Genomic DNA, 24832 nt, shown 5'->3' with positions numbered 1-24832 from the left:
TGGTAAATTCAATTGATCTGACATGATTTGGAAAGGCACACACCTGTCAGAGCAAAAACCAAACCATGAGGTCGAAGGAATTGTCCGTAGAACTCCGAGACAGGACTGTGTCGAGGCACAGACCTGGGGAAGAGTACAAAAAATGGAAGGTCCCCAAGAACACAGTGGCCTCCAACATTCTTAAATGGAAGAAGATTGGAACAACCAAGACCCTCCCTAGAGCTGGCCGCCCGGCCAAACTGAGCAATCGGGGGAGAAGGGCCTTGGTCAGGGAGGTGAGCAAGAACCTGATGGTCACTCTGACAGAGCTCCAGAGTTCCTCTGTGGAGATGGGAGAAACTTCCAGAAGTACAACCATCTCTGCAGCACTCTAGCAATCAGGCCTTTATGGTAAAGTGGCCAGACGGAAGCCAATACTCAGTAAAACGCACGACAGGCCACTTGGAGTTTGCCAAAACGCCTCTGACCATGTGAAACAAGATTCTCTGGTCTGATGAAATAAAGATTGAAGTCTTTGGCCTGAATGCCAAGCGTCACACCTGGAGGAAACCTGGCACCATCCCTACGGTGAAGCATGGTGGTGGCAGCATCATGCTGTGGGGATGTTTTTCAGCACCAGGGACTGGGAGACTAGTCAGGATCGAGGGAAAGATTAACAGAGCAAAGTACAGAAAGATCCTTGATGAAAACCTGCTCCAGAGCGCTCAGGACCTCAGACTGGGGCGAAGGTTCACTTTCCAACAGGACAACGACCCTAAGCACACAGCCAAGACAACACTGGAGTGGCTTCGGGACAAGTATCTGAGTGGCCCAGCCAGAGCCCGGATTTGAACCCGATCTAACATCTCTGGAGAGACCTGAAAATAACTGTGCAGCAACGCTCCCCATCCAACCTGACAGAGCTTGAGAGGATCTGAAGAGAAGAATGGGAGAAACTCCCCAAATACAGGTGTGCCAAGCTTGTAGCGTCATACCCAAGAAGACTTGAGGCTGTAATCACTGCCAAAGGTGTAAAGGGTCTGAATACTTACATACTGAACATACGAACCCAGCTCTGCACATCGCTTGTCTGTCTGGAAAGCCTCCGCAAATGAAAACGTGTGGCGGGCCACAGCCGACCCCGCCCACGTTCTGTGTGCCGCGGCGAGGGGATTCTTGGCCACAAGAGATTACTTGCTTTGTCGTTCACTCTTCAGTCTGCATGGTCAATGCAGCAGATTCAACAAGATGTTGACAATGATGCTGCTTTGCGCCTTAATATAAATCCCCAAGTGTTCTATAATGACACTATTAGTTTGTGTATCTATCTTACTGTCTGCAAACAGCTAGTTTATCTTTTCTAAGAAAGTTGTGCCTAAATAAATTGTGTTAGCCACTAATGCTAATTGTAGTTAGCTGGCTAGCTAGGTAGCTAATAATTGGACAGAGTCAGAGCAAACATAGCTAGCTAATACAGCCTGATACCAGTGCTGCTGTAGGCCTAAATCAGCATGTTGTTTATGCAACAGTATCTACTAAATCAGAGATGAATTGGGGAAGCATGAATATGTCAAGAGAAAACATTTAATGTAGCCAAAGATTATAAGACACCCTGGGAAACACTGACCAACACTTTGGTTCCTACCCTGTCACAATAACTCCTCCCTGGCTTTTTCATTTGTCGTGACATCAAACAACATTATATTCAAACTATAGAATCAGAATAATCACTCTATTTCATGATTCCAACAGTTCACAAGTGTTTGATCTAAATCACAAGTTAAATCACAATTGCAACATTTGGTTAAAAATAGAGCCTAGATTTTTTGCACATATAGTGCAGTCCTACGCTGAAGTGTGGAAATGATCTCAAATGAGTGCAGCAAATGCAGAAATTGATGAAATATTTTTGGTTGAAGTTTGATTGAACAGTATAAACAAACAGAATGGAGAAAGACCCATTGAAATCACTTAGAATGTACAGTTGAAGTCAAAAGTTTACATACACTTAGGTTGGAGTCATTAAAACTCATTTTTCAACCACTCCACACATTTCTTGTTAACAAACTATAGTTTTGGCAAGTTGGTTAGGACATCTACTTTGTGCATGACACAAGTCATTTTTTCAACAATTGTTTACAGACAGATTATTTCACTTATAATTCACTGTATCACAACTCCAGTGGGTCAGACGTTTATATACACTAAGTTGACTGTGCCTTTAAACAGCTTGGAAAATTCCAGAAAATGATGTAATGGCTTTAGAAGTTTCTGATAGGCTAATTGACATCATTTGAGTCAATTGGAGGTGTACCTGTGGATGTATTTCAAGGCCTACCTTCAAACTCAGTGCCTCTTTGCTTGACCTCATGGGAAAATCAAAAGAAATCAGCCAAGACATCAGAAAGAAAATTGTAGACCTCCACAAGCCTGGTTAATCCTTGGGAGAAATTTCCAAACGCCTGAAGGTACCACGTTCATCTGTACAAACAACAGTACGCAAGTATAAACACCATGGGACCACGCAGCCGTCATACCGCTCAGGAAGGAGACGCGTTCTGTCTCCTAGAGATTAACGTATTTTGGTGCAAAAAGTGCAAATCAATCCCAGAACAAAGAACCTTGTGAAGATGCTGGAGGAAACAGGTACAAAAGTATACAGTGGGGAAAAAAAGGATTTAGTCAGCCACCAATTGTGCAAGTTCTCCCACTTAAAAAGATGAGAGAGGCCTGTCATTTTCATCATAGGTACACGTCAACTATGACAGACAAATTGAGGAAAAAAAATCCAGAAAGTCATATTGTAGGATTTTTTATGAATTTATTTGCAAATTATGGTGGAAAATAAGTATTTGGTCACCTACAAACAAGCATGATTTCTGGCTCTCACAGACCTGTAACTTCTTCTTTAAGAGGCTCCTCTGTCCTCCACTCGTTACCTGTATTAATGGCACCTGTTTTAACTTGTTATCAGTATAAAAGACACCTGTCCACAACCTCAAACAGTCACACTCCAAACTCCACTATGGCCAAGACCAAAGAGCTGTCAAGGGACACCAGAAACAAAATTGTAGACCTGCACCAGGCTGGGAAGACTGAATCTGCAATAGGTAAGCAGCTTGGTTTGAAGAAATCAACTGTGGGAGCAATTATTAGGAAATGGAAGACATACAAGACCACTGATAATCTCCCCCGATCTGGGGCTCCACACAAGATCTCACCCCGTGGGGTCAAAATGATCACAAGAACGGGAATCACATTGTAGGATTTTTTATGAATTTATTTGCAAATTATGGTGGAAAATAAGTATTTGGTCAATAACAAAAGTTTCTCAATACTTTGTTATATACCCTTTGTTGGCAATGACACAGGTCAAATGTTTTCTGTAAGTCTTCACAAGGTTTTCACACACTGTTGCTGGTATTTTGGCCCATTCCTCCATGCAGATCTCCTCTAGAGCAGTGATGTTTTGGGGCTGTCGCTGGGCAACATGGATTTTCAACTCCCTCCAAAGATTTTCTATGGTATTGAGATCTGGAGACTGGCTAGGCCACTCCAGGACCTTGAAATGCTTCTTACGAAGCCACTCCTTCGTTGCCCGGGCGGTGTGTTTGGGATCATTGTCATGCTGAAAGACCCAGCCACGTTTCATCTTCAATGCCCTTGCTGATGGAAGGAGGTGTTCACTCAAAATCTCACGATACATGGCCCCATTCATTCTTTCCTTTACACGGATCAGTCGTCCTGGTCCCTTTGCAGAAAAACAGCCCCAAAGCATGATGTTTCCACCCCCATGCTTCACAGTAGGTATGGTGTTCTTTGGATGCAACTCAGCATTCTTTGTCCTCCAAACACAACGAGTTGAGTTTTTACCAAAAAGTTCTATTTTGGTTTCATCTGACCATATGACATTCTCCCAATCCTCTTCTGGATCATCCAAATGCACTCTAGCAAACTTCAGACGGGCCTGGACATGTACTGGCTTAAGCAGGGGGACACGTCTGGCACTGCAGGATTTGAGTCCCTGGCGGCGTAGTGTGTTACTGATGGTAGGCTTTGTTACTTAGGTCCCAGCTCTCTGCAGGTCATTCACTAGGTCCCCCCGTGTGGTTATGAGATTTTTGCTTACCTATTGCAGATTCAGTCTTCCCAGCCTGGTGCAGGTCTACAATTTTGTTTCTGGTGTCCTTTGACAGCTCTTTGGTCTTGGCCATAGTGGAGATTGGAGTGTGACTGTTTGAGGTTGTGGACAGGTGTCTTTTATACTGATAACAAGTTCAAACAGGTGCCATTAATACAGGTAACGAGTGGAGGACAGAGGAGCCTCTTAAAGAAGAAGTTACAGGTCTGTGAGAGCCAGAAATCTTGCTTGTTTGTACGTGACCAAATACTTATTTTCCACCATAATTTGCAAATAAATTCATAAAAAATATTTGTTTTTCTCATTTTGTCTGTCATAGTTGACGTGTACCTATGATGAAAATTACAGGCCTCTCTCATCTTTTTAAGTGGGAGAACATGCACAATTGGTGGCTGACTAAATACTTTTTCCCCCACTGTATCTGTTTTTGAATGGGGCATGCTTTTTAAGATTGAGAGGAAAGCACTTTTAAAGAACAACCAGGCATCATCTACTGACGGAATGACATCAATATCCATCCAGGATACCCGGGCCAGGTCAATTAGAAAGGCCTGCTCGCTCAAGTGTTTTAGGGAGCGTTTGACAGTGATGAGGGGTGGTCGTTTGACCGCGGACCCATTACGGACGCAGGCAATATGGCAGTGATCGCTGAGATCCTGGTTGAAGACAGCAGAGGTGTATTTAGAGGGTACATTTGTCAGAATGATATCTATGAGGGTGCCCATGTTTACAGATGTAAGGTTGTACCTGGTAGGTTTGTTGATAATATTTGTGAGATTGAGGGCATCTAGTTTAGATTGTAGGTTGGCCGGGGTGTTAAGCATATCCCAGTTTAGGTCACCAAGCAATACGAACTCTGAGGATAGATGGGGGGGTAATCAGTTCACATATGGTGTCCAGGGCACAGCTCGGGGCTGAGGGGGGTCTGTAGCAAGCGGCAACTGTGAGAGACTTATTTCTGGAAAGGTGGATTTTTAGAAGTAGAAGGTCAAACTGTTTGGGCACAGACCTGGATAGTATGATAGAGCTCTGCAGGCTCTCTCTACAGTAGATTGCAACCCCACCCCCATTGGCAGTTCTATCTAGACGGAAAATGTTGTAGTTGGGGATGGACATTTCTGAATTTTTGGTGGCTTTCCTAAGCCAGGATTCAGACACTGCTAGAACATCAGGGTTGGCGGAGTGTGCTAACGCAGTGAATAACTCAAACTTAGGGAGGAGGCTTTGGATGTTAACGTGCAAGAAACCGAGGCTTTTACGGTTACAGAAGTCAACAAATGATAGCGCCTGGGGAGTAGGAGTAATATTGGGGGCTACAGGGCCTGGGTTAACCTCTACATCACCAGAGGAACAGAGGAGGAGTATAATATAGAATAAGGATACAGCTAAAGGCTTTAAGAACTGTTCTTCTAGTGCGTTGGGTACAGAGAAAGGGGGGCAGATTTCCGATAGATTCAGGGCATTATGTACAGACAAGGATATGGAAGGATATGAGTACAGTGGAGGTAAACCTAAGCGTTGGGTAACGATGAAAGAGATAGCATCACTGAAGGCACCGATTGAGTCGGTCTCCGCGTGTATGGGGAGTGGGACAAAGGAGCTGTCTAAGGCAGGTTGAGCTGGGCTGGGGGCTCTACAGTGAAATAGTACAATAAGAAATAACCAAAACAGCAATAAGCAAAGCATATTGACATGGGAGAGAGGCATAAAGCAATCACAGGTGTTATTCGAGAGAGCTAAGACAACAGATGGTAATGGCGACAAAGTTTGGGCTGAGGCTAAACATAAACAGGATGCGGTACCGTATAAAGGAACAGTCCAGCAGGCATCAGCTGTACAGCTGAGTTATCATAAGGTCCGGTGAACAGCAATAGGAGAGTTCGGAGGTAGTTCGGGGGCTGCTACAGCACTGTCGAGCAAGAGGCCACGGCTTGCGTGTGCTAGCGGGCCGGGGCTAGCAGATGAGTCTTCGTGGTCAACGTCGTAACGGGAAGCCTGTTGAAACCACATCAGACGATTTTGTCGGCAGACCAGTCGTGTTGGATCGGCGGGGCTCCGTGTCAACACTAGGAGGTCCCGTCCGGTTGACAGAGAGGTAGATAGCCGGGAGATGGGCCTGGCTCGAGGCTAGCTCAAGGCTAACTGGTGCTTGCTAAGGTGCAATGGTAATTAGCCAACGACAACAGCCATGCGGTTGCAGCTAGCTAGTTGCGATGATCCGGCGCTAGGGTCCAGTGATTCCGGCAGAAAATCCGATATGCTCTGGGTCGATAGCACGCGGTGCGGACTGGCCGACAAATTGTCCAGGCTAGAGCTAGAGCTGGCAGGTGGGTAGTGCAGGCCACGGACAATGGTTTAGACCGCTAACGGTGGCTAATAGCAAGTAGCTAGCTAGCTGGCTACAACAGCCATTCAGTTGCAGCTAACTAGTTGCGATGATCTGGCGCTAGGGTCCAGTGATTCCGGCAGAAAATCCGATATGCTCTGGGTCGATAGCACGCTGTGCAGACTGGCCGACAAATTGTCCAGGCTAGAGCTTGTGCTGGCTGGTGGGTAATGCAGGCCACGGACAATGGTGAAGACGCTAACGGTGGCTAATAGCAAGTAGCTAGCTAGCTGGCTACCACAGCCATTTGGTTGCAGCTAGACTAGTTTCAGCTTAAGGTTCTGATAAAAGTTATAAAGAAATAATAGAATCCTTTCCACGTTGGGTGAGGCAGGTTGCAGGAAAGTATATTTAGTTAAAGAATGAAAAGTAAAATTGAGAAATATATACAAAATTGACAAAAAAACACTACACTACAAACAAACGCTACAGAAAAACACGACCGCACTGCTACGCCATCTTGGAATCATATGATGCTCTTCGATGTCCCAGGTTTGTGGCATTGATGAATAAATAATTTAATCTTTACTTCAAGTAAGATATTTATATGTTATGTATAAAAAGGCATATGTATGCATTGTTAACTATTTGGACTTCTTTAAAACAATGTAATTGATGGAGTTCATTTATGATTATGGATACATTCTGCAATTAGTTAATCTGGCTTTGAATCTGCATCAGAAAATGTCAACAAGGTCTTAATTGCTTTAATACAGCAGTGCATTCTGACACCATGAATTGAAATGGATTTCACCTCGTTCATATAGTTGGCAGACATTATAAGGAATTAAATATAGACCTCCACCAGCTGAAGGAGAAGAGGATCTGGTAAAATAAGGGCATGTTGCTAATATCATCTAGGAAGGTATCTAGCTAGCTAGCGTCTTTGAAAAAAATAACCTAGTATTTATGGCATATTGTAAATATCTGACTGCTACAAGGATAGTATTCTGTAGATACAAGACCAAATGCATAAATAAGCAAAAATATATAAGTTAAATAAAATATGGAGCAGTAAATGAAAATGTTCAAGATATCTTTCATTTTGGCTCAAGGTTGCTTGTAGCTGACAGCAAAGGTGTCAGCTAGAGATGACATGCCGCAGCTTGCATGGAATTGTAGTCTTGCATGATGTCTACTTTGATGCTAATTAGCATTTTCGAATCTGAGTAAATGTAGCTGAATATATTGATAAAAGTTACCTTGTCCGTGAGAGATTAATCAAAACGTCACGCCAGGGAAAACCTAAATGAAACACAGACTTTGTTTGAAGTGGCTTTTTCCCTACGGGAAAAATGAAAGGTGAAAAAAACCATTGGAACCTTTTCTGTGTTTGACCGCTAGGTTTTATGGGTATTATGTGAGTGGCAGGGGGAGGGGCTTGGTGTCTGTGTGCGAGTGGGAAGGTGCACAGTGCACACAGCACAGAAGGAGCGAAGGTAATCCCCCCAAAAAAAGACGACAAACGCTCATAAAAACGACCAAAAACGTAACCTTGCGATACAGGCATTTAAAACATTGAGCTAAAACATTAATTCGATATAAATCGCCCAGCCCTACTTTAAGTACATGTTTTTATTGACGGTTTACAGGTGAAAGGTATGCTACGTGTTGGGATGTTGATTAAATGGAAAATCTCAGCATCCTGTTGTAGACATGATTGTTACATAAATAGGTTGTTTGGTCAAGAGAGTGAGGTGTGATTAATGGTTAAATTCATTAGCAAGTGTTTGAGTGGTGGGCATTGGCAAGATCCAGCACTGGCAAGACCCAGACTCATTTGTATATTAAAGTGTGTGTACTTAGATGAACTGTGCAGCCTACACTTGCTGCACTCTCGTGTCTCTTCACTTCCTGTCCTGAGTGCATGCACCAAGAAACCTGTTTGGCCCAAATCTCCATCTGAGATCTAAAGATGAATGCAACAATTGGACAGTGAGCCAAACCACACTGTGTGTGTACACCCACCACTGTGAGGCTATGTTCTTCCAAGTAACGTGAATGGTGTGCACCACCTGAACCCATCACGATCATCACCAAACTACCTTATAGCTTTGAAGCAGACTAGAAGCTGTCAGGTGTAAAGGAGTCTCTGCATACCCAGGTTGCAACATACTCCTCCCCTCTACAAATTGCATTATCCCGTGGAGAATAGGATAATAGTGCAAAATGGCAAATTAGCTCTGTTTTCCAAGGGTTAGTCAAAAGGTGGTTTATGCAGCTGCTGCAAGTTCTTCTTCCTATGAGGAAATAAGTTCCTCAGTCACTTGGTTGAGTGGTTTCCATTTGGCTCCTTAAAAAACTGATTCATAACGATTACTGGCGAAGAGGTCTGCGTACTAGTCAATGGTGGGAAATTAACTGAAGCATTAAGAAAACAGGGTTCTATTGAGTAAGAGAGCAGGAGGGCGACACTTACTAAAGATGGAGAAAGAGGAGGAGCAAGTAGGAGAGGGGAAAAAACATCCCGGGTAGAGAAAAAGTAAGGATTATGAAAACATGGCCAGAAATAATAATAAACAGAGGGGCTGCCAAGCACTGGCGCGATAGAGGTGCTTCCCCGTATGTGTGCAGCTGTTTTGCGAGACAGTGAGCAATACCTCCCCCTTGTCTCCCAGACTCTGACAGGCTGGGGAATTTAACTTCTCCCTGTTAGGTGGCTTTAAAAATAACCCTGTGGACAACTTTAAGACTGTAGTAATAGCAGCAATAACAAATCGCCTCTTGCCAAGCTTCTCAGCGTCTGGTCTGGCATCCGTTTCCAGCAGGGAGTTTTCCACAGGGACAAAGCATTAGGCCTATTAACAAGTGAGCGCCCAACCCTATGTCCAATTCCTGGTTGCCATTCTACTCTTCCCTTCACTGTATTCTTATAGGTACCATAAATCAGTTGTGTGTGTGCTGGTGGATTCTGGGGTGATACGTTGTTCCTAGATTGTGTTGGAGAAATGCCCCGTCTTCCAACTGCCCTGAACTTAACTCACAGACACCTGCTAAGGCTATTGGGGAGACAATATATGCAACACATGACAGGTTGGTTTGCTTAGGTCATCCATATGTTGGACACTGAGCTGTTTTGTTTGTTTTAGGGGGTTTTCTGTACCAGACTAGCAACCTGCAATAGAAAGTTCCCAGGGATTGCTGCAGTGTTTCCGCTGCAGTCATTTAGCTGTGGTCGGCGTGCCACGGCAAAACCATTGCCGCCACGCCAAATAAATATAGAACATGGAAAAAATATAATTAATATAACATTTTTGCAATCACGGGAAAAACAGCAGTTTTAATGGCCTTTGTTAAAAAGAGGGGATCCCAGCTTTCCATTCATACTTTATTTCTCAACTGCTAAATATGCGCGAACTGCACCATTTCAAACAAAGAGTTTTTAGCAGTGTTAAGCACCTTACCGCTCTGTAATTTGCAGTGAGTGCATAGGGGAGAGTGGGGCTTAATGTCAATTGTAGGTTAACTTCGGGTAAAACGTCACCCTACCTCAAAATAATTTATTGGGAATTACTTATATTGTGATGAGAAAGATTACATTTTTTGTTGAGAAAGAGTAGCGGCAAGCAGGGAAAGTGTTTGGGGAAAAATTTGTGACATGAAGTGGTTTCTGTGAGAAGTACAGGCAGGGGTGTGTTACACCAGGTGGTGGTATGCCCCAAGTTACGCTAAGTTTTTTGGGACATAAAATGTATCAATAGGATGCTAACTCGTTAAAAGATCACATTTGGGATCTGGTTCATGATTAGCCCAATAGGTTAAATAAAGATAGGCGACCCCATGCTTCAGCCTATTTATTTATAGACACTATGCTGCATCATTTGGGCTACAGGTGATAATGCTTATTGCTAATAGCATATCTGATAATATGGACCATGCATAGGCTAGTATTCAGACCCCTTGACTTTTTCCACATTTTGTTACATTACAGCCTTACTCTAATTTTATATTTTTATTTTTTATCATCCTCAATCTACACGCAATACCCCATAATGACAAAGCAAAAACATGTTTAGACATTTCTGCACATTTATTAAATATAAAAAATAGAAATACCTTATTTACATAAGTATTCAGACCCTTTGCTATGAGACTCGAAATTGAGCTCAGGTGCATCCTGTTTCCATTGATTATCCTTGAGATGTTTCTACAACTTGATTGGTGTCTACCTGTGGTAAATTAAATTGATTGGACATGATTTGGAAAGGCACACACCTGCCTGTATAAGGTCCCATGTCAGAGCAAAAACCAAGCCATGAGGTTGAAGGAATTGTCCATAGAGCTCCGAGATATGATTGTGTCAAGGCACAGATCTGGGGAAGGGTACCAAAAAATGTCTGCAGCATTGAAGATCCCCAAGAACACAGGGGCCTCCAATATTCTTAAATGGAAGAAGTTTGGAACCACCAAGACTCTTCCTAGAGCTGGGAGGTGACCAAGAACCCGATGGTCACTCTGACAGAGCTTCAGAGTTCCTCTGTGGAGATGGGAGATCCTTCCAGAAGGACAACCATCTCTGCAGCACTCCACCAATCAGGCCTTTATGGTAGAGTGGCCAGACGGAAGCCACTCCTCAGTAAAAGGCACATGACAGCCCAATTGGAGTTTGCCAAAAGGCACCTAAACACTCTCAGACCATGAAACCTGATGAAACCAAGATTGTACTCTTTGGCCTGAATGCCAATCATCATGTCTGGAGGAAACATGGCACCAGCAGCAGGGACTGGGAGACTAGTCAAGATCGAGGCAAAGATGAACGGAGCAAAGTACAGAGAGATCCTTGATAACCTGCTCCAGAGCGCACAGGACCTCAGACTGGGGCGAAGGTTCACCTTCCAACAGGACAATGACCCTAAGCACACAGCCAAGACAACGCAGGAGTGGCTTCGGGACAAGTCTCTGAATGTCCTTGAGTGGCCCAGCCAGAGCCCGGACTTGAACCCGATCGAACATCTCTGGAAAGACCTGAAAATAGCTGTGCAGCAACGCTCCCCATCCAACCTGACAGAGCTTGAGAAGATCTGCAGAGAAGAATGGGAGAAACTCCCCAAATACAGGTGTGCCAAGCTTGTAGCGTCCTACCCAATAAGACTCGAGGCTGTAATCACTGCCAAAGTACTGAGTAAAGGGTCTGAACGCTTATGTAAATCTGTTTTTAATTTTTTATAAATTAGCAAAACTTTCTAAAAAACAGTTTTTGCTTTGTCATTATGGGGTATTGTGTGTAGATTGATGAGGGGAAAGAACTATTTAATCAATTTTAGAATAAGGCTGTAACGTAACAAAATGTGGAAAAAGTCAAGGGGTCTGAATACTTTCCGAAGGCACTGTACATGGTCCAACATGTCAAAATAATTATTACAAATAATTTTACCAATATGTTATTGGCTCATTTCTGGAGGTGGAAATTGTATTTTAGACGGTGTCAGCATAATTTTATTTTAATTCATTTTAGAGAATGACCTTTTAAAAAGTCGCCAGAAGTGACCTTCAACCACCCTCCCCACCCCCGTTACACATTTTTCAAGAGGAAACACTGGATTGCAGTATGGCTTGTGTATGTCTGTATTATAATAAGTGTTTGTGTTTCTAAATATCTTAGTGTGCATCACAAAAGCGCACATCTAAGCTAATTATTTAGCTAATGTACAGTGGGGAGAACAAGTATTTGATACACTGCTGATTTTGCAGGTTTTCCTACTTACAAAGCATGTAGAGGTCTGTAATTTTTATCATAGGTACACTTCAACTGTGATAGACGGAATCTAAAACAAAAATCCAGAAAATTACATTGTAAGATTTTTAAGTAATTAATTTGCATTTTATTGCATTACATAAGTATTTGATCACCTACCAACCAGTAAGAATTCCGGCTCTCACAGACCTGTTAGTTTTTCTTTAAGAAGCCCTCCTGTTCTCCACTCATTACCTGTATTAACTGCACCTGTTTGAACTCGTTACCTGTATAAAAGACACCTGTCCACACACTCAATCAAACAGACTCCAACCTCTCCACAATGGCCAAGACCAGAGAGCTGTGTAAGGACATCAGGGATAAAATTGTAGACCTGCACAAGGCTGGGATGGGCTACAGGACAATAGGCAAGCAGCTTGGTGAGAAGGCAACAACTGTTGGCGCAATTATTAGAAAATGGAAGAAGTTCAAGATGACGGTCAATCACCCTCGGTCTGGGGCTCCATGCAAGATCTCACCTTGTGGGGCATCAATGATCATGAGGAAGGTGAGGGATCAGCCCAGAACTACACGGCAGGACCTGGTCAATGACCTGAAGAGAGCTGGGACCACAGTCTCAAAGAAAACCCTTAGTAACACACTACGCCGTCATGGATTAAAATCCTGCAGCGCACGCAAGGTCCCCCTGCTCAAGCCAGCGCATGTCCAGGCCCGTCTGAAGTTTGCCAATGACCATCTGGATGATCCAGAGGAGGAATGGGAGAAGGTCATGTGGTCTGATGAGACAAAAATAGAGCTTTTTGGTCTAAACTCCACTCGCCGTGTTTGGAGGAAGAAGAAGGATGAGTACAACCCCAAGAACACCATCCCAACCGTGAAGCATGGAGGTGGAAACATCATTCTTTGGGGATGCTTTTCTGCAAAGGGGACAGGACGACTGCACCGTATTGAGGGGAGGATGGATGAGGCCATGTATCGTGAGATCTTGGCCAACAACCTCCTTCCCTCAGTAAGAGCATTGAAGATGGGTCGTGGCTGGGTCTTCCAGCATGACAACGACCCGAAACACACAGCCAGGGCAACTAAGGAGTGGCTCCGTAAGAAGCATCTCAAGGTCCTGGAGTGGCCTAGCCAGTCTCCAGACCTGAACCCAATAGAAAATCTTTGGAGGGAGCTGAAAGTCCGTATTGCCCAGCGACAGCCCCGAAACCTGAAGGATCTGGAGAAGGTCTGTATGGAGGAGTGGGCCAAAATCCCTGCTGCAGTGTGTGCAAACCTGGTCAAGACCTACAGGAAACGTATGATCTCTGTAATTGCAAACAAAGGTTTCTGTACTAAATATTAAGTTCTGCTTTTCTGATGTATCAAATACTTATGTCATGCAATAAAATGCAAATTAATTACTTAAAAATCATACAATGTGATTTTCTGGATTTTTGTTTTAGATTCCGTCTCTCACAGTTGAAGTGTACCTATGATAAAAATTACAGACCTCTACATGCTTTGTAAGTAGGAAAACCTGCAAAATCGGCAGTGTATCAAATACTTGTTCTCCCCACTGTATAAGGAAACCATTAGCAATCGACAGTTTTCTAAAGAAGGGAGGAGGACATGCAGCCAGCACAAACAGAAGAAGTGATTATGCAACGCACCAACGCCTTTTCAACAGAACATTGGAGGTCGTTGGGTCAATATGGCTTCTGACTCATCCTCACATATCAATAACGGCACTTGAGTTCCAGATAAAAGGGCATCAAAACAACAGAATGGCCCAACCATTTGGACAATAAACCAGAGCAGCAGTGTCATCTGCCTTCTATTGCTCACCACACTTAACGTGTCTGAGCAGCAACTTTGGTGAGTTATTCACATTAGGCCAGGGTGATGAATTGGCTAAGCTGTGGGGATTGTGGGAAATGAGTGAGGTGGGATATTGTACTCACTGGGAGTTCTGAGGGTTCTGGCAGGAATTCTGCGTCCTCTCCAAATATGAAGTCTGGAGGTAGTTCTGGATCCCTGGCATTGAAGATGACGTCCCCTGAGAAAGAACAGAATGATCACAAGTCAGCTTTGTCACAGAACACTTAAAGGAAGATTTCTGGAATTCAATTCAGCCCACCACAGCAATGTTTACTACTCAAGCAGCGAGAACACACAAACACTTCTTATTCTGAAAAGAGGTAGATTCTACAGAGATGGGGAAAACATGTATACTACAATGCTGCTTCAACTGAATTAAGACCTTAGGTGAACACAATGACTGATTCTAGCTGAAGAGATTGATGACCACCTGCATCAACATGAGCTCTTAGCTGTTTTGCCCAATCACTCTGCTGTTTTACACTCAACTCTGTGTAATGTAACTTGTGATGAAATGGACCTGCACTGTTATGAAAGAATGAGAACAGGTGGCTACTCTATTCCAAAAACATTGTGCATGAAGAACAAAACCACATACCACTGACAAACCCAACCACCGAGTCCCTATTTCCAGTAACACTCAAACATTTACAAGGCCTGAAAAATAAAACCAGACAATCATGTTGTTCTGGTTAAATGCTTGGAATTTTTCAATTTGCCATAGGCCCTCACAGAATAGTCTACCAATTGTGATACGGAAATTAACCGAGCAGGGGGATTGAATAGGCTACTCTAGAACTGGGTCAATATAGGGTTGTTCCATTTGATTTCAATAGCATTTTGACTGCACCCTTTTTGATTTGAACAACACTTTCTATACATATTTGCCCATGGTAGAAGTGTTCAGAAAGTAATTTTTGGGACCTGAATATCAAAACATTTAGGAGATAGATGTGCTCAAAGTTGACCCATTTTGAATACCCCACCCTACCATGAGACATCCTTGTCTTAATCACTGGAAAATATAAATGGTTGAGTTTTATATAATTGAACAGCTTAAAAACAGGGTTGTCAAAGTAAAATAAATGTATGCACTCACTAACTGTAAGTCGCTCTGGATAAGAGCGTCTGCTAAATGACTAAAATGTAAAATGTTTTTATAATACAAATTGTCATTTTTTTTACCTTTAACAGCAATTATCTAAAAACGTGTGAACTCAGATGTTTTTCATTTCCGCATATGTTGCAGCTTAGACCCTATTTTACGCCGGAGGTATTTGTGTTGTGTCGGTTGAGACACAGCATGCTCTTGAATACAGGGTGGATGTCATGTTGCAGGCTGATAGATGTACTAAAATGGGAATACATTTTTAAATTGATGACTAGAATAAGAATATCAATTGTTTTAAATGATACTGTCAATCTTCCATAGGAAACCTATTGAAATCATAGATATACAGTGGGGTCCAAAATTATTGACACCCTTGATAAAGATTGGCAAAAATTACTGTATAAAATAATGTGCTATATTGTATGCAACAAAAAAAAAGTAGGGGGAAATTATATTATTTTATACTAATACAATTACTCAGAGAAATATTTTGTTTAACAAGTTTATATTTGATTTATTGTTTTCGCAAAAAAGTAGGGGGCAAAATTATTGACACCCCTGTTTTCAATACCTCACCTTGCGAGGATTACGGCACTGAACCTACAATGTTTTATGAGTTGGAAAACACATTGGGAGGGATCTTAGACCATTCCCTAATACAGAATCCTTCCAGATCCTTGATATCCTGCGCTTATGGACTGTCCTCTTCAATTCAAACCACAGATTTTCAATGGGTTTGAAGTACGGAGACTGAGATGGCAATTGTAAAATGTAGAATATTTAGCCAATTAACCATTTCTTTGTGGATTTTGATGTGTGCTTGGGGTTATTGTCTTTCTGGAAGATCCACATACGGCCAAGTTTCAGCCTCCTGGCAGAGGAAACCAGGTTTTTGGCTAAAATATCCTGGTACAGGGTAAAGTGCATGATGCCATTGACCTTAACAAGGGCCCCAGGACCAGTAGAAGCAAAATAGCCCCATAACATCAAAGATCAACCACCAGATTTTACAGTAGGTATGTGGTTATTTCTGCTCATACATTCTAATTTCGCCCCCAAACCCACCACTGGTGTGCGTGGCCAAAGAGCTTTATTTTCCATATCATCTGACTAAAAGCACCGGTTCCAATCCAAGTGCCAATGCTGTTTAGCAAATTTCAGGCGTTAACATTTGTTGGATGACACGAAAATAGAGCTCTTTGGCCATGCACACCAGTGGTGGGTTTGGCGTAGAAATGAGAATGCATGAGCAGAAAAGAACCCCATACCTACTGTAAAATATGGTGGTGGGTCTTTGATGTTATGGGGCTATTAAAATTTCAATTCAATTTACATTTCAATGAGGTACCAACTAAATTGCAGGGGTCTATGAATTATATATTATATTTCTAGGATTTAAATGACACCCACCCTGTATTCAAGAGTATGCTGTGTCTCAACCGATGGCGGGCACAACACAAAAACCTCAGATGATGTAAAATAGGGTCTAAGCTACAACATATGTGAAAATGAAAGAAGTTTAGGCGTTTTTTGATATTTGACAAAAAATAAATGTTTTCAAGAAATTATTAAATAGTTTGACAACCCTGTTTGTAAGCTTTGTAATGATTTCAAACTCAAGCGTTTCTCTCTTTTTTATTTTTTCTTGTTTGTTTGTTATTTTACCCCCCTTTTACTCCACAATTTCGATCTTGTCTCATCGCTGCAACTCCCCAACGGGCTCGGGACAGGCGAAGTCATGCGTCCTCCGAATCATGACCCGCCTAACCGCGTTCCTTAACACTGACCAGCTTAACCCGGAAGCCAGCCGCACCAACGCGTTGAAGGAAACACCATTCAACTGACGACCGGGGTCAGCCTGCAGGCACCCTGCCCGTCACAAGGAGTCGCTAGAGCGCGATGAGCCAAATAAAGCCCCCTGGCCAAACCCTCCCCTAACCCGGATGATGCTGGGCCAATTGTGCACCGTCCTATGGGACTCCCGGCCACGACCGGTTGTGGCACAGCCCAGGAATGAACCCGGGTCTGTAGTAACGCCTCTAGCACTGCGATGCAGTGCCTTAGACCGCTGCGCCACTCGGGAGTCCCCCGTTTATCTTTTCCAGTGATGAAGAAATGGATGTTTCATGGTAGGGTGGGGTATGCAAAACGGGTCAACTTTGAGCACCTCGATCTCCTAAATGTTTTTGCATTCAGGTCCAAAAAGTCACTTTCTGACCACTTCTACCATGGGCAAATAGATATGGAAAGTTTTGTTCAAATCAAAAGGGATGCGGTCAAAAATTGATCGAAATCAAATGGAATAACCCTATAGGAAGGGCTATTAAAGGGATAGCTCGGGACTTTGGCAATTAACCCCTTTATCTACTTCCTCAGAGTAGTGTTGCACGGTATACCAAAACATCAGTACTTTTTCGATACAAAAGAAAAAACAGTTCTGTCCTAAAAATGTTGTTACATTCGGTACTTCTGTTAAAAGTGTCTCACGTGATTGAGAGGTTCAAGTCTGTCTATCAGCGCAGACCTTTTATAGCGCGAAGAGTAAAGTGCCTTCTCCACTTACATTAGAGTTGTAAGTGGAGTTGTCTGGGCTGCTCCCCACTCATGCTGCACAGAAGTTGACACACTTGAGTCATGCGGCATCTAGGAATGTTGAAACTGTTCATTACTGTTCACAAAACAATGTCCATACAGGCTAGAACACTTTTAAAATGCGAGACGATACCGGTAGCTACCAGCTTTAATTGTAGGCTAACTTTCCTTGCTATCTTAGTAGCTGAATTCACTACCCTAGTACGTAAAACTCATTCACTTCTTCATCTCCCGACTGGTGTCCACTAGTTTCCATAGCCACAAAGTCAGATTCCACTGACACATTCTGCCTCATGAATGATGTCATTACGTTCTTAAAGAGACAGCACACATTTTTATAAAATAAGAGATTGCTTCTTCTATGTAAATGTTGTTGATCAGTACAATAAAATAATATTTTCTACTAGCAGTTACCAATAAAATAAGTCTTAAATGGAAGGGATTGTTTATTATCTGTAGCCCCATGAAATGAGGCCCAGTGTAGCTCAGTTGGTAGAGCATGGCGCTTGCAACGCCAGGGTTGTGGATTCGTTTCCCACGGGGGGCCAGTATGAAAATGTATGCACTCACTAACTGTAAGTCGCTCTGGATAAGAGCGTCTGCTAAATGACTAAAATCTCAAATGTAAAATGTAATGAAATCAGCTCAAATATTCTCAGTAACTCTACGCATTCACCTGTATTGTGAATAGACCGAGGCTACATCTTGATTTACCGAGTTTAGCAATAGAGATTTACCATTCAAATATATGATTACCATTATGTTGTTTTGTAGTTAAATTGGTAAAAACAATATTACATTAATTGATTGTATAATTGATTAATTCATGCATACATGGCTGTCTACATATTTTCACATACAAATGTTCAAAAATGTAATGATATTGAACTCAAAAGATACCCAACGATTGAACAGAGCAGTAACTGAAAGAGTGTGCAAAGCTGTCATCAAGGCAAAGGGTGACAATTTGAAGAATCTCAAATATAAAATATATTTTACTTTGTTTAACACTTATTTGGTTACTACATGATTCCATGTGTTATTTCATAGTTTATGTCTTCACTATTATTCTACAATGTAGAATAATAGTAAAAAATAAAGAAAAACCCTTGAATGAGTAGGTGTGTCCAAACTTTTGACTGGTAGTGTATATCTTGATTACATAAGTATTCAACCCCCTGAGTCAATACATGTTAAAACCACTTTTGGCAGTGATTACAAGTGTGAGTCTTTCTGGGTAAGTCTCTAAGAGCTTTGCACACCTGGATTGTGCAATATTTGCACATTACACAATTATTCTAGCTCTGTCCAGTTGGTTGTTGAACATAGCTAGACAGTCATTTTCAAGTCTCGCCACAGATTTTCAAGCCGATTTTAGTCAAAACCGTAACTAGGCCACTCAGGAACATTGAATGTCGTCTTGGTAAGCAACTCCAATGTACAGTTGGCCTTGTGTTTTAGGTTATTGTCCTGTTGAAAGGTAAATGTCTCTGTGTTTGTTGGAAAGCAGACTGAACCTGGTTTTCCTATTAGGATTTTGCTTGTGATTAGCTCTATTCTGTTTATTTTTATCCCCCAAAAAACTCACTTGCTGACGACAAGCATACCCATAAAATAATGCAGTCACCACCATGCTTGAAAATATTAAGAGTGATCTGTTGTGTTGGATTTGCCCCAAACATAACACTTGGCATTCAGGACAAAAAGTTAATTTCTTTGCCACATTTTTTGCAGTTTTACTTTAGTGCCTTATTGCAAACAGGATGCATGTTTTGGAGTATTTTGTATTCTGTACAGGCTTCCTTCTTTTCACTCTGTCAATTAGGTTAGTATTGTGGAGTAACTACAATCTTGTTGATCCATCCTCAGTTTTCTATCACAGACATTAAACAGTTTTAAAGTCACCATTGGCCTCATGGTGAAATCCCTGAGCGGTTTCCTTCCTCTCTGGCAACTCAGTATCTTTTTTGTGACTGGTTGTATTGATACACCATCAAAAGTGTAATTAATAACTTCACCATGCTCAAAAGGATATTGAATGGCTGCTTTCTTATTTTTACCCATCTACCAATAGGTGCCCTTTGCGAGGCATTAGAAAACCTCCCTGGTCTTTGTGGTTGAATCAGTGTTTGAAATTCACTGCGAGACCTTACAGATACAGTGCATTCGGAAAGTATTCAGACCCCTTGACTTTGTCTACATTTTGTTACGTTACAACCTTATTCTAAAGTGGATTAAATAGTTTTTCCCCCCTCATCAATCTACACACAATACCCCATAATGATGAAGCAAAAAGTACTCAGACCCTTTAGTCAGTACTTTGTTGAAGCACTTTTGGCAGCGATTATAGCCTTCAGTCTTCTTGGGTATGACGCTACAAGCTTGGCTCACCTGTATTTGGATAGTTTCTCCCATTCTTCTTTGCAGATCCTCTCAAGCTCTGTCAGGTTAGATGGGGAGCGTCGCTGCACAGCTATGTTCAAGTCTCTCCAGAGATGTTCAATCAAGTTCGGGCTCTGGCTGGGCCACTCAAGGACATTCAGAGACTTGTCCCAAAGACACTCCTGCGTTGTCTTGGCTGTGTGCTTAGGATCATTGTCCTGTTGGAAGGTAAACCTTTTCCCCTGTCTGAGGTCCTGAGCGCTCTGGAGTAGGTTTTCATCAAGGATCCCTCTACTCTACCATAAAGGCCTGATAGGTGGAAGGTTCTCCCATCACAACAGAAGAACTCTGGAACTCTGTCAAAGTGACCATCGGGATCTTGGTCACCTCCCTGACCAAGGCCCTTCTCCCCCAATTGCTCAGTTTGGCCGGGCGGCCAGCTCTAGGAAGAGTCATGGTGGTTGCAAACATCTTCCATTTTAGAATGATGGAGGCCACTGTGTTCTTGTGGACCTTCAATGCTGCAGAAATGTTTTGGTACCCTTCCCCAGATCTGTGCCTTGACACAATCCTGTCTTGGAGCTCTACGGACAATTCCTTCGACCTCATGGCTTGGTTTTTGCACTGACATGCACTGTCAACTGTGTGACCTTATATAGACAGGTGTGTGCCTTTCCAAATCATGTCCAATCAATTGAATTTACCACAGGTGGACTACAATCAAGTTGTAGAAACATCTCAAGGATGATCAACGGAAACAGGATGCACCTGAGTCTCATAGCAAAGGGTCTGAATACTTATGTAAATAAGGTATATATTTTTTATATTTCTAATTAATCAGCAAAAAGAAATATATTTTTAAAAAACTTAGTCATTATGGGGTATTGTGTGTAGATTGACGAGGAAACATTTTTATTTATTCCAGTTTAGAATAAGGCTGTAACGTAACAAAATGTGGAAAAAGGGAAGGGGTCTTAATACTTTCCGAATGCACTGTAATTGTATGTGTGGGGTATAGAGATGAGGTAGTCATTAAAAAAAACTAATGTTAAACACTATACAACTTGTGACTTGTTAAGCAACTTTTGACTCCTCTAATTATTTAGGCTTGACATAACAAAGGGGTTGAATACGGACTCAAAATACATTTCCGTTTAATTTTTTTTATTAGTTTTTAAACGTTTTGAAAAAACATAATTCCACTTTGACATTATGGGGTATTGTGTGTAGGCCAGTGACAAATAATCTCAATTTAATCAATTTTAAATTAAGGCTGTAACACAACAAAATGTGGAAAAATATCAAAGGGATGTGAATAGTTTCTGAATACACTGTATTTATTATTGTTTTTGTTGTGTATCGTTTTGGTATCATTATTGCTGAGGGATTAGTCCTTTTCGAGGTTGGTTCGATTATTAAAAAATAATCACGATTTTCAATTTTGGTTTTGATTATATTTTTAGACATGAAATGCACTACGCATAATGTGGGTTTAATGCTGTAACAACACAGAATACAAAAAATGTATACAAGTCCCATGATGGTGGTGACTGCCCATTACTTCTTATCACTTATTAACAATCATTTATTTACATTACTTTAATAAAATATTTCAGTTGTGTATATTACATTTGTTTTATTTGATGGCTTTATTTTATTCCAAGTCATCATCTCATCTCTATAGAGCTGCTGCCTATGCTGTCTGACAAAATCACTATTTCAGTAGTTCTTCAAAGTAAATAAGGCATACTTTTTATGACTGCTCAATACCAACTATCAGTCAAACTTTTTCACTCGGGGCCCCCCTTCCAGCATTGGGGAACATCCCGCCCCCCCCAGTCTATTTCTATTGGTACAAGCACTGTTCATGACACAAACTGTTCACACCCCTCTTGTTGGTTGAGAGAATTTTGCAGGCTTAAAGCTTATTTCCTGCAATTCTACACGTCTAATGTGTATTCATGTGATATTTGAGTGACAAAAAAATGACAACAATATCTATGGGCTAAAAACCTAAATAAAATAATGTTAGCTGACATGGGCTAGTTGATCTGAACATTTCTGACAAGTTATAAATAGCTCTGTAAGGTATGCAATCACTATCATGACAAGAGGAACTGATGATGCACTACCCAATTGCAAAATTGCACTTTTGTGTATTCTACTATTACAACTTTCAAGAGTAAGTTTAAAGCCGCGCGCCTCCCCCCACAGATTGGGAACCCCTGACTTAGATCATGTATTTTCAGGTGGAAATACCTCGCGAAGCTCTGTCCCTCTGGATTGCTCGTTCTTCTCTCGGTCTCGCACACAGACCGGAGATGTAGACGCGCAATGAATTAAGGCCATTGTAGTTCATTACCACGTTTTCTGCAATTAACTACGTAAAATATTGGCCTGTTGTAAACTACAACTCCCTACTATATTGCACAGTCGGGCTTGATCTGATTTATCTCTAGAGAAAATGCGCTTTGAGCTCAGAAAAAAACTAAATGGAATTCAAATATTTGAACTGATATTGGTCAATTAGTTGTTTAAAAACAGAAAAATAACCAAAATGTAGGCCACTTGATTTCAACATCTGAACAAAGTGGACAGGCTAGCATGCTGTTTAAACAGTTGGAGATGGACAGAAGGGTGTGTTCATAACAATTCAACTGTTCTGCCTTGTTAACTAGCAAATAGATCCATGTTGGCTAAAATTGAAATAGAAAGATCAGCTGGCTACTCACTAGCACCTGGGCTTGTGCTTGAGAGATTGTTTATGAGACCTGTGTTAATTTTCTATAATGCCTGCTACCGTAAGTTAGTAATTATTAGTGAATGTACATTATGCATGGTTCTGAATAAATTTGTAACAAAAAGGGCTTTTTTATAGACAGCCTGAAAAGCCAGATCAGTGATTATTATCCAACAAAAAAAATCAGGTTAAACTATTTTGATAAAATAATTACATTATTAGTGGTTGTGGAAGGCTTATATTTAGCCTAGGTATAATTTCACAAGCCCTGAATTAATTAGATTATTGCTGACTATTTGAAATGCAGCATATTTGTCCTTTAAATTGTACAACATTGTTTATTTAGAGAAAACATTTTAAAAACTCACCCATTAGTTAGAAAAACTTGTGCAACACGAAAATGGAGGTGTGTTGCAAATACAAATATCGGATCTTAACTTAATCACTCTTTTGTTGCAGATGGTTTTCCTGATGCATTTAGTTAATTCAAATGAGCCTTGTGATTGGCAAAACATTAGCAGTTCTCCTCTCCATTCATGGGCAGTCGAGTCATTGGGATAAGGGCTTGCCATCTTAAAATAATGTTCCCTCTTGCTCAACCGCTATAGGCCCATGTCCTATTACTGCAATATTCAAATGTACAAAAATGTATCTGAAATTCAGCCACCCATATCAACAACTGTAATTTTATATAGCTTAATTAACACAATATTGTTATTGGTCTCAACTAGGCTACAACATAAAAGTGTCTAGTGTATCCTAAGGTTACGAATGAACTGTCAAAATGTAGTTCAATTGTGATCTAGTGGTTAGGGCCACTGCCTTCAGGGCGCACATTTGGCCTACCGTGTTGGCGTGGGTTCGATTCCGGCCCAAGCCCTTCTGGCACAAATAATGCAATCTCCAGATTTACTTGATGTAGTTAGACATTTGAAATATGGACAGGGTCATTTCTTATTTTTGTTGATAATAAATGACCATAGCATATACTTTTGGGTAACATAAATAGTAACCAAATAAAATAACAGTTCACCAACATTAGTTAACATTCATACAAAGCGTCGGATAAATTGCCACAGTAGATGTGCCATGGTAAACGAGGAAATACTTTATTTTTGTTGTACAGAATGTTTGTAAAATCGATAAAATCACCCTTAGTCTGTAAAAAAAATATTCTGATGACAATACCAGCCAGAGGGCGAACATATCTTGAAAGACATTGGTTGCAAGCAGGACAGGCAGAAAGGAAGAGGCAGAGCGAGAGGGCTCACTCTCGCGAAAATAAGCCCAATGCGTGTCTATGCCATCCAATGCCCACCCATGGCTGCAACCCTGCCTTGTCATGTGAAATCCATAGATTAGGGCCTATTGAATTTATTTCAGTTGACTGATTTCCTTATATGAACTGTAACTCAGTACACATTTTGAAATTCTTGCATGTTGCATTTATATTTCTGTTCAGTATAATAATAATAATAAACTATGTAACTTAAGTGATTTGGTAAAATGTAACAGAGTAAAAAGTAAGTTACTCTCTGTGGGCTGAAGAAAGTAACTAGAAAAGTACTAGTCCCTCCAAAAATTCAAAGGGCATTAGTGGACCGCATTCAAACTCATGCCTACTCTATCTTATGTGCGCTGTTGTCAGCAGCTGTACCCACTGGACCGCACTGAGGTAGCCATGAATGTAGTTAGCCTATTGCTTGGCTTGAACATATAATAAAACAATTTTCCATTAAAAAAAATACATCTACCCCTTACAAATATTGTCCATTTATTATAATCCACATAAGAACTCACACAATACACACTGTAGCCTGCACATAGCCTACATAGGCTACTTGAACTGATGCCCAGTGGACCTGCAGTCTAAATTATTGTATAGCCTACAAACACCGCTTCCAGCTGCCCCCTGGCGTCGATTCAAAATATTAAATAGACATTCA

The 24832-nt window shown here is 41.5% G+C and overlaps 1 protein-coding gene across 1 annotated transcript in view; it reads right to left on the bottom strand.

Annotated features, from left to right (window-relative positions):
* Window positions 1–24832, bottom strand: part of babam2 (BRISC and BRCA1 A complex member 2) — a 193113-nt gene that overhangs the window by 155471 nt on the left and 12810 nt on the right. Inside the window, exon 4 of the mRNA XM_084144123.1 lies at window positions 14145–14239. Coding sequence (XP_084000249.1) covers window positions 14145–14239 — 95 coding nt within the window. The remainder of the gene's footprint in view (window positions 1–14144; window positions 14240–24832) is intronic.

Source organism: Coregonus lavaretus, assembly GCF_964263955.1.
Source record: "Coregonus lavaretus genome assembly, chromosome: 27".
Lineage (NCBI taxonomy): Eukaryota > Metazoa > Chordata > Actinopteri > Salmoniformes > Salmonidae > Coregonus > Coregonus lavaretus.
The sequence above is the reverse complement of the archived record's forward strand: the minus strand, read 5'-3'. Positions and strand labels throughout refer to the sequence as shown.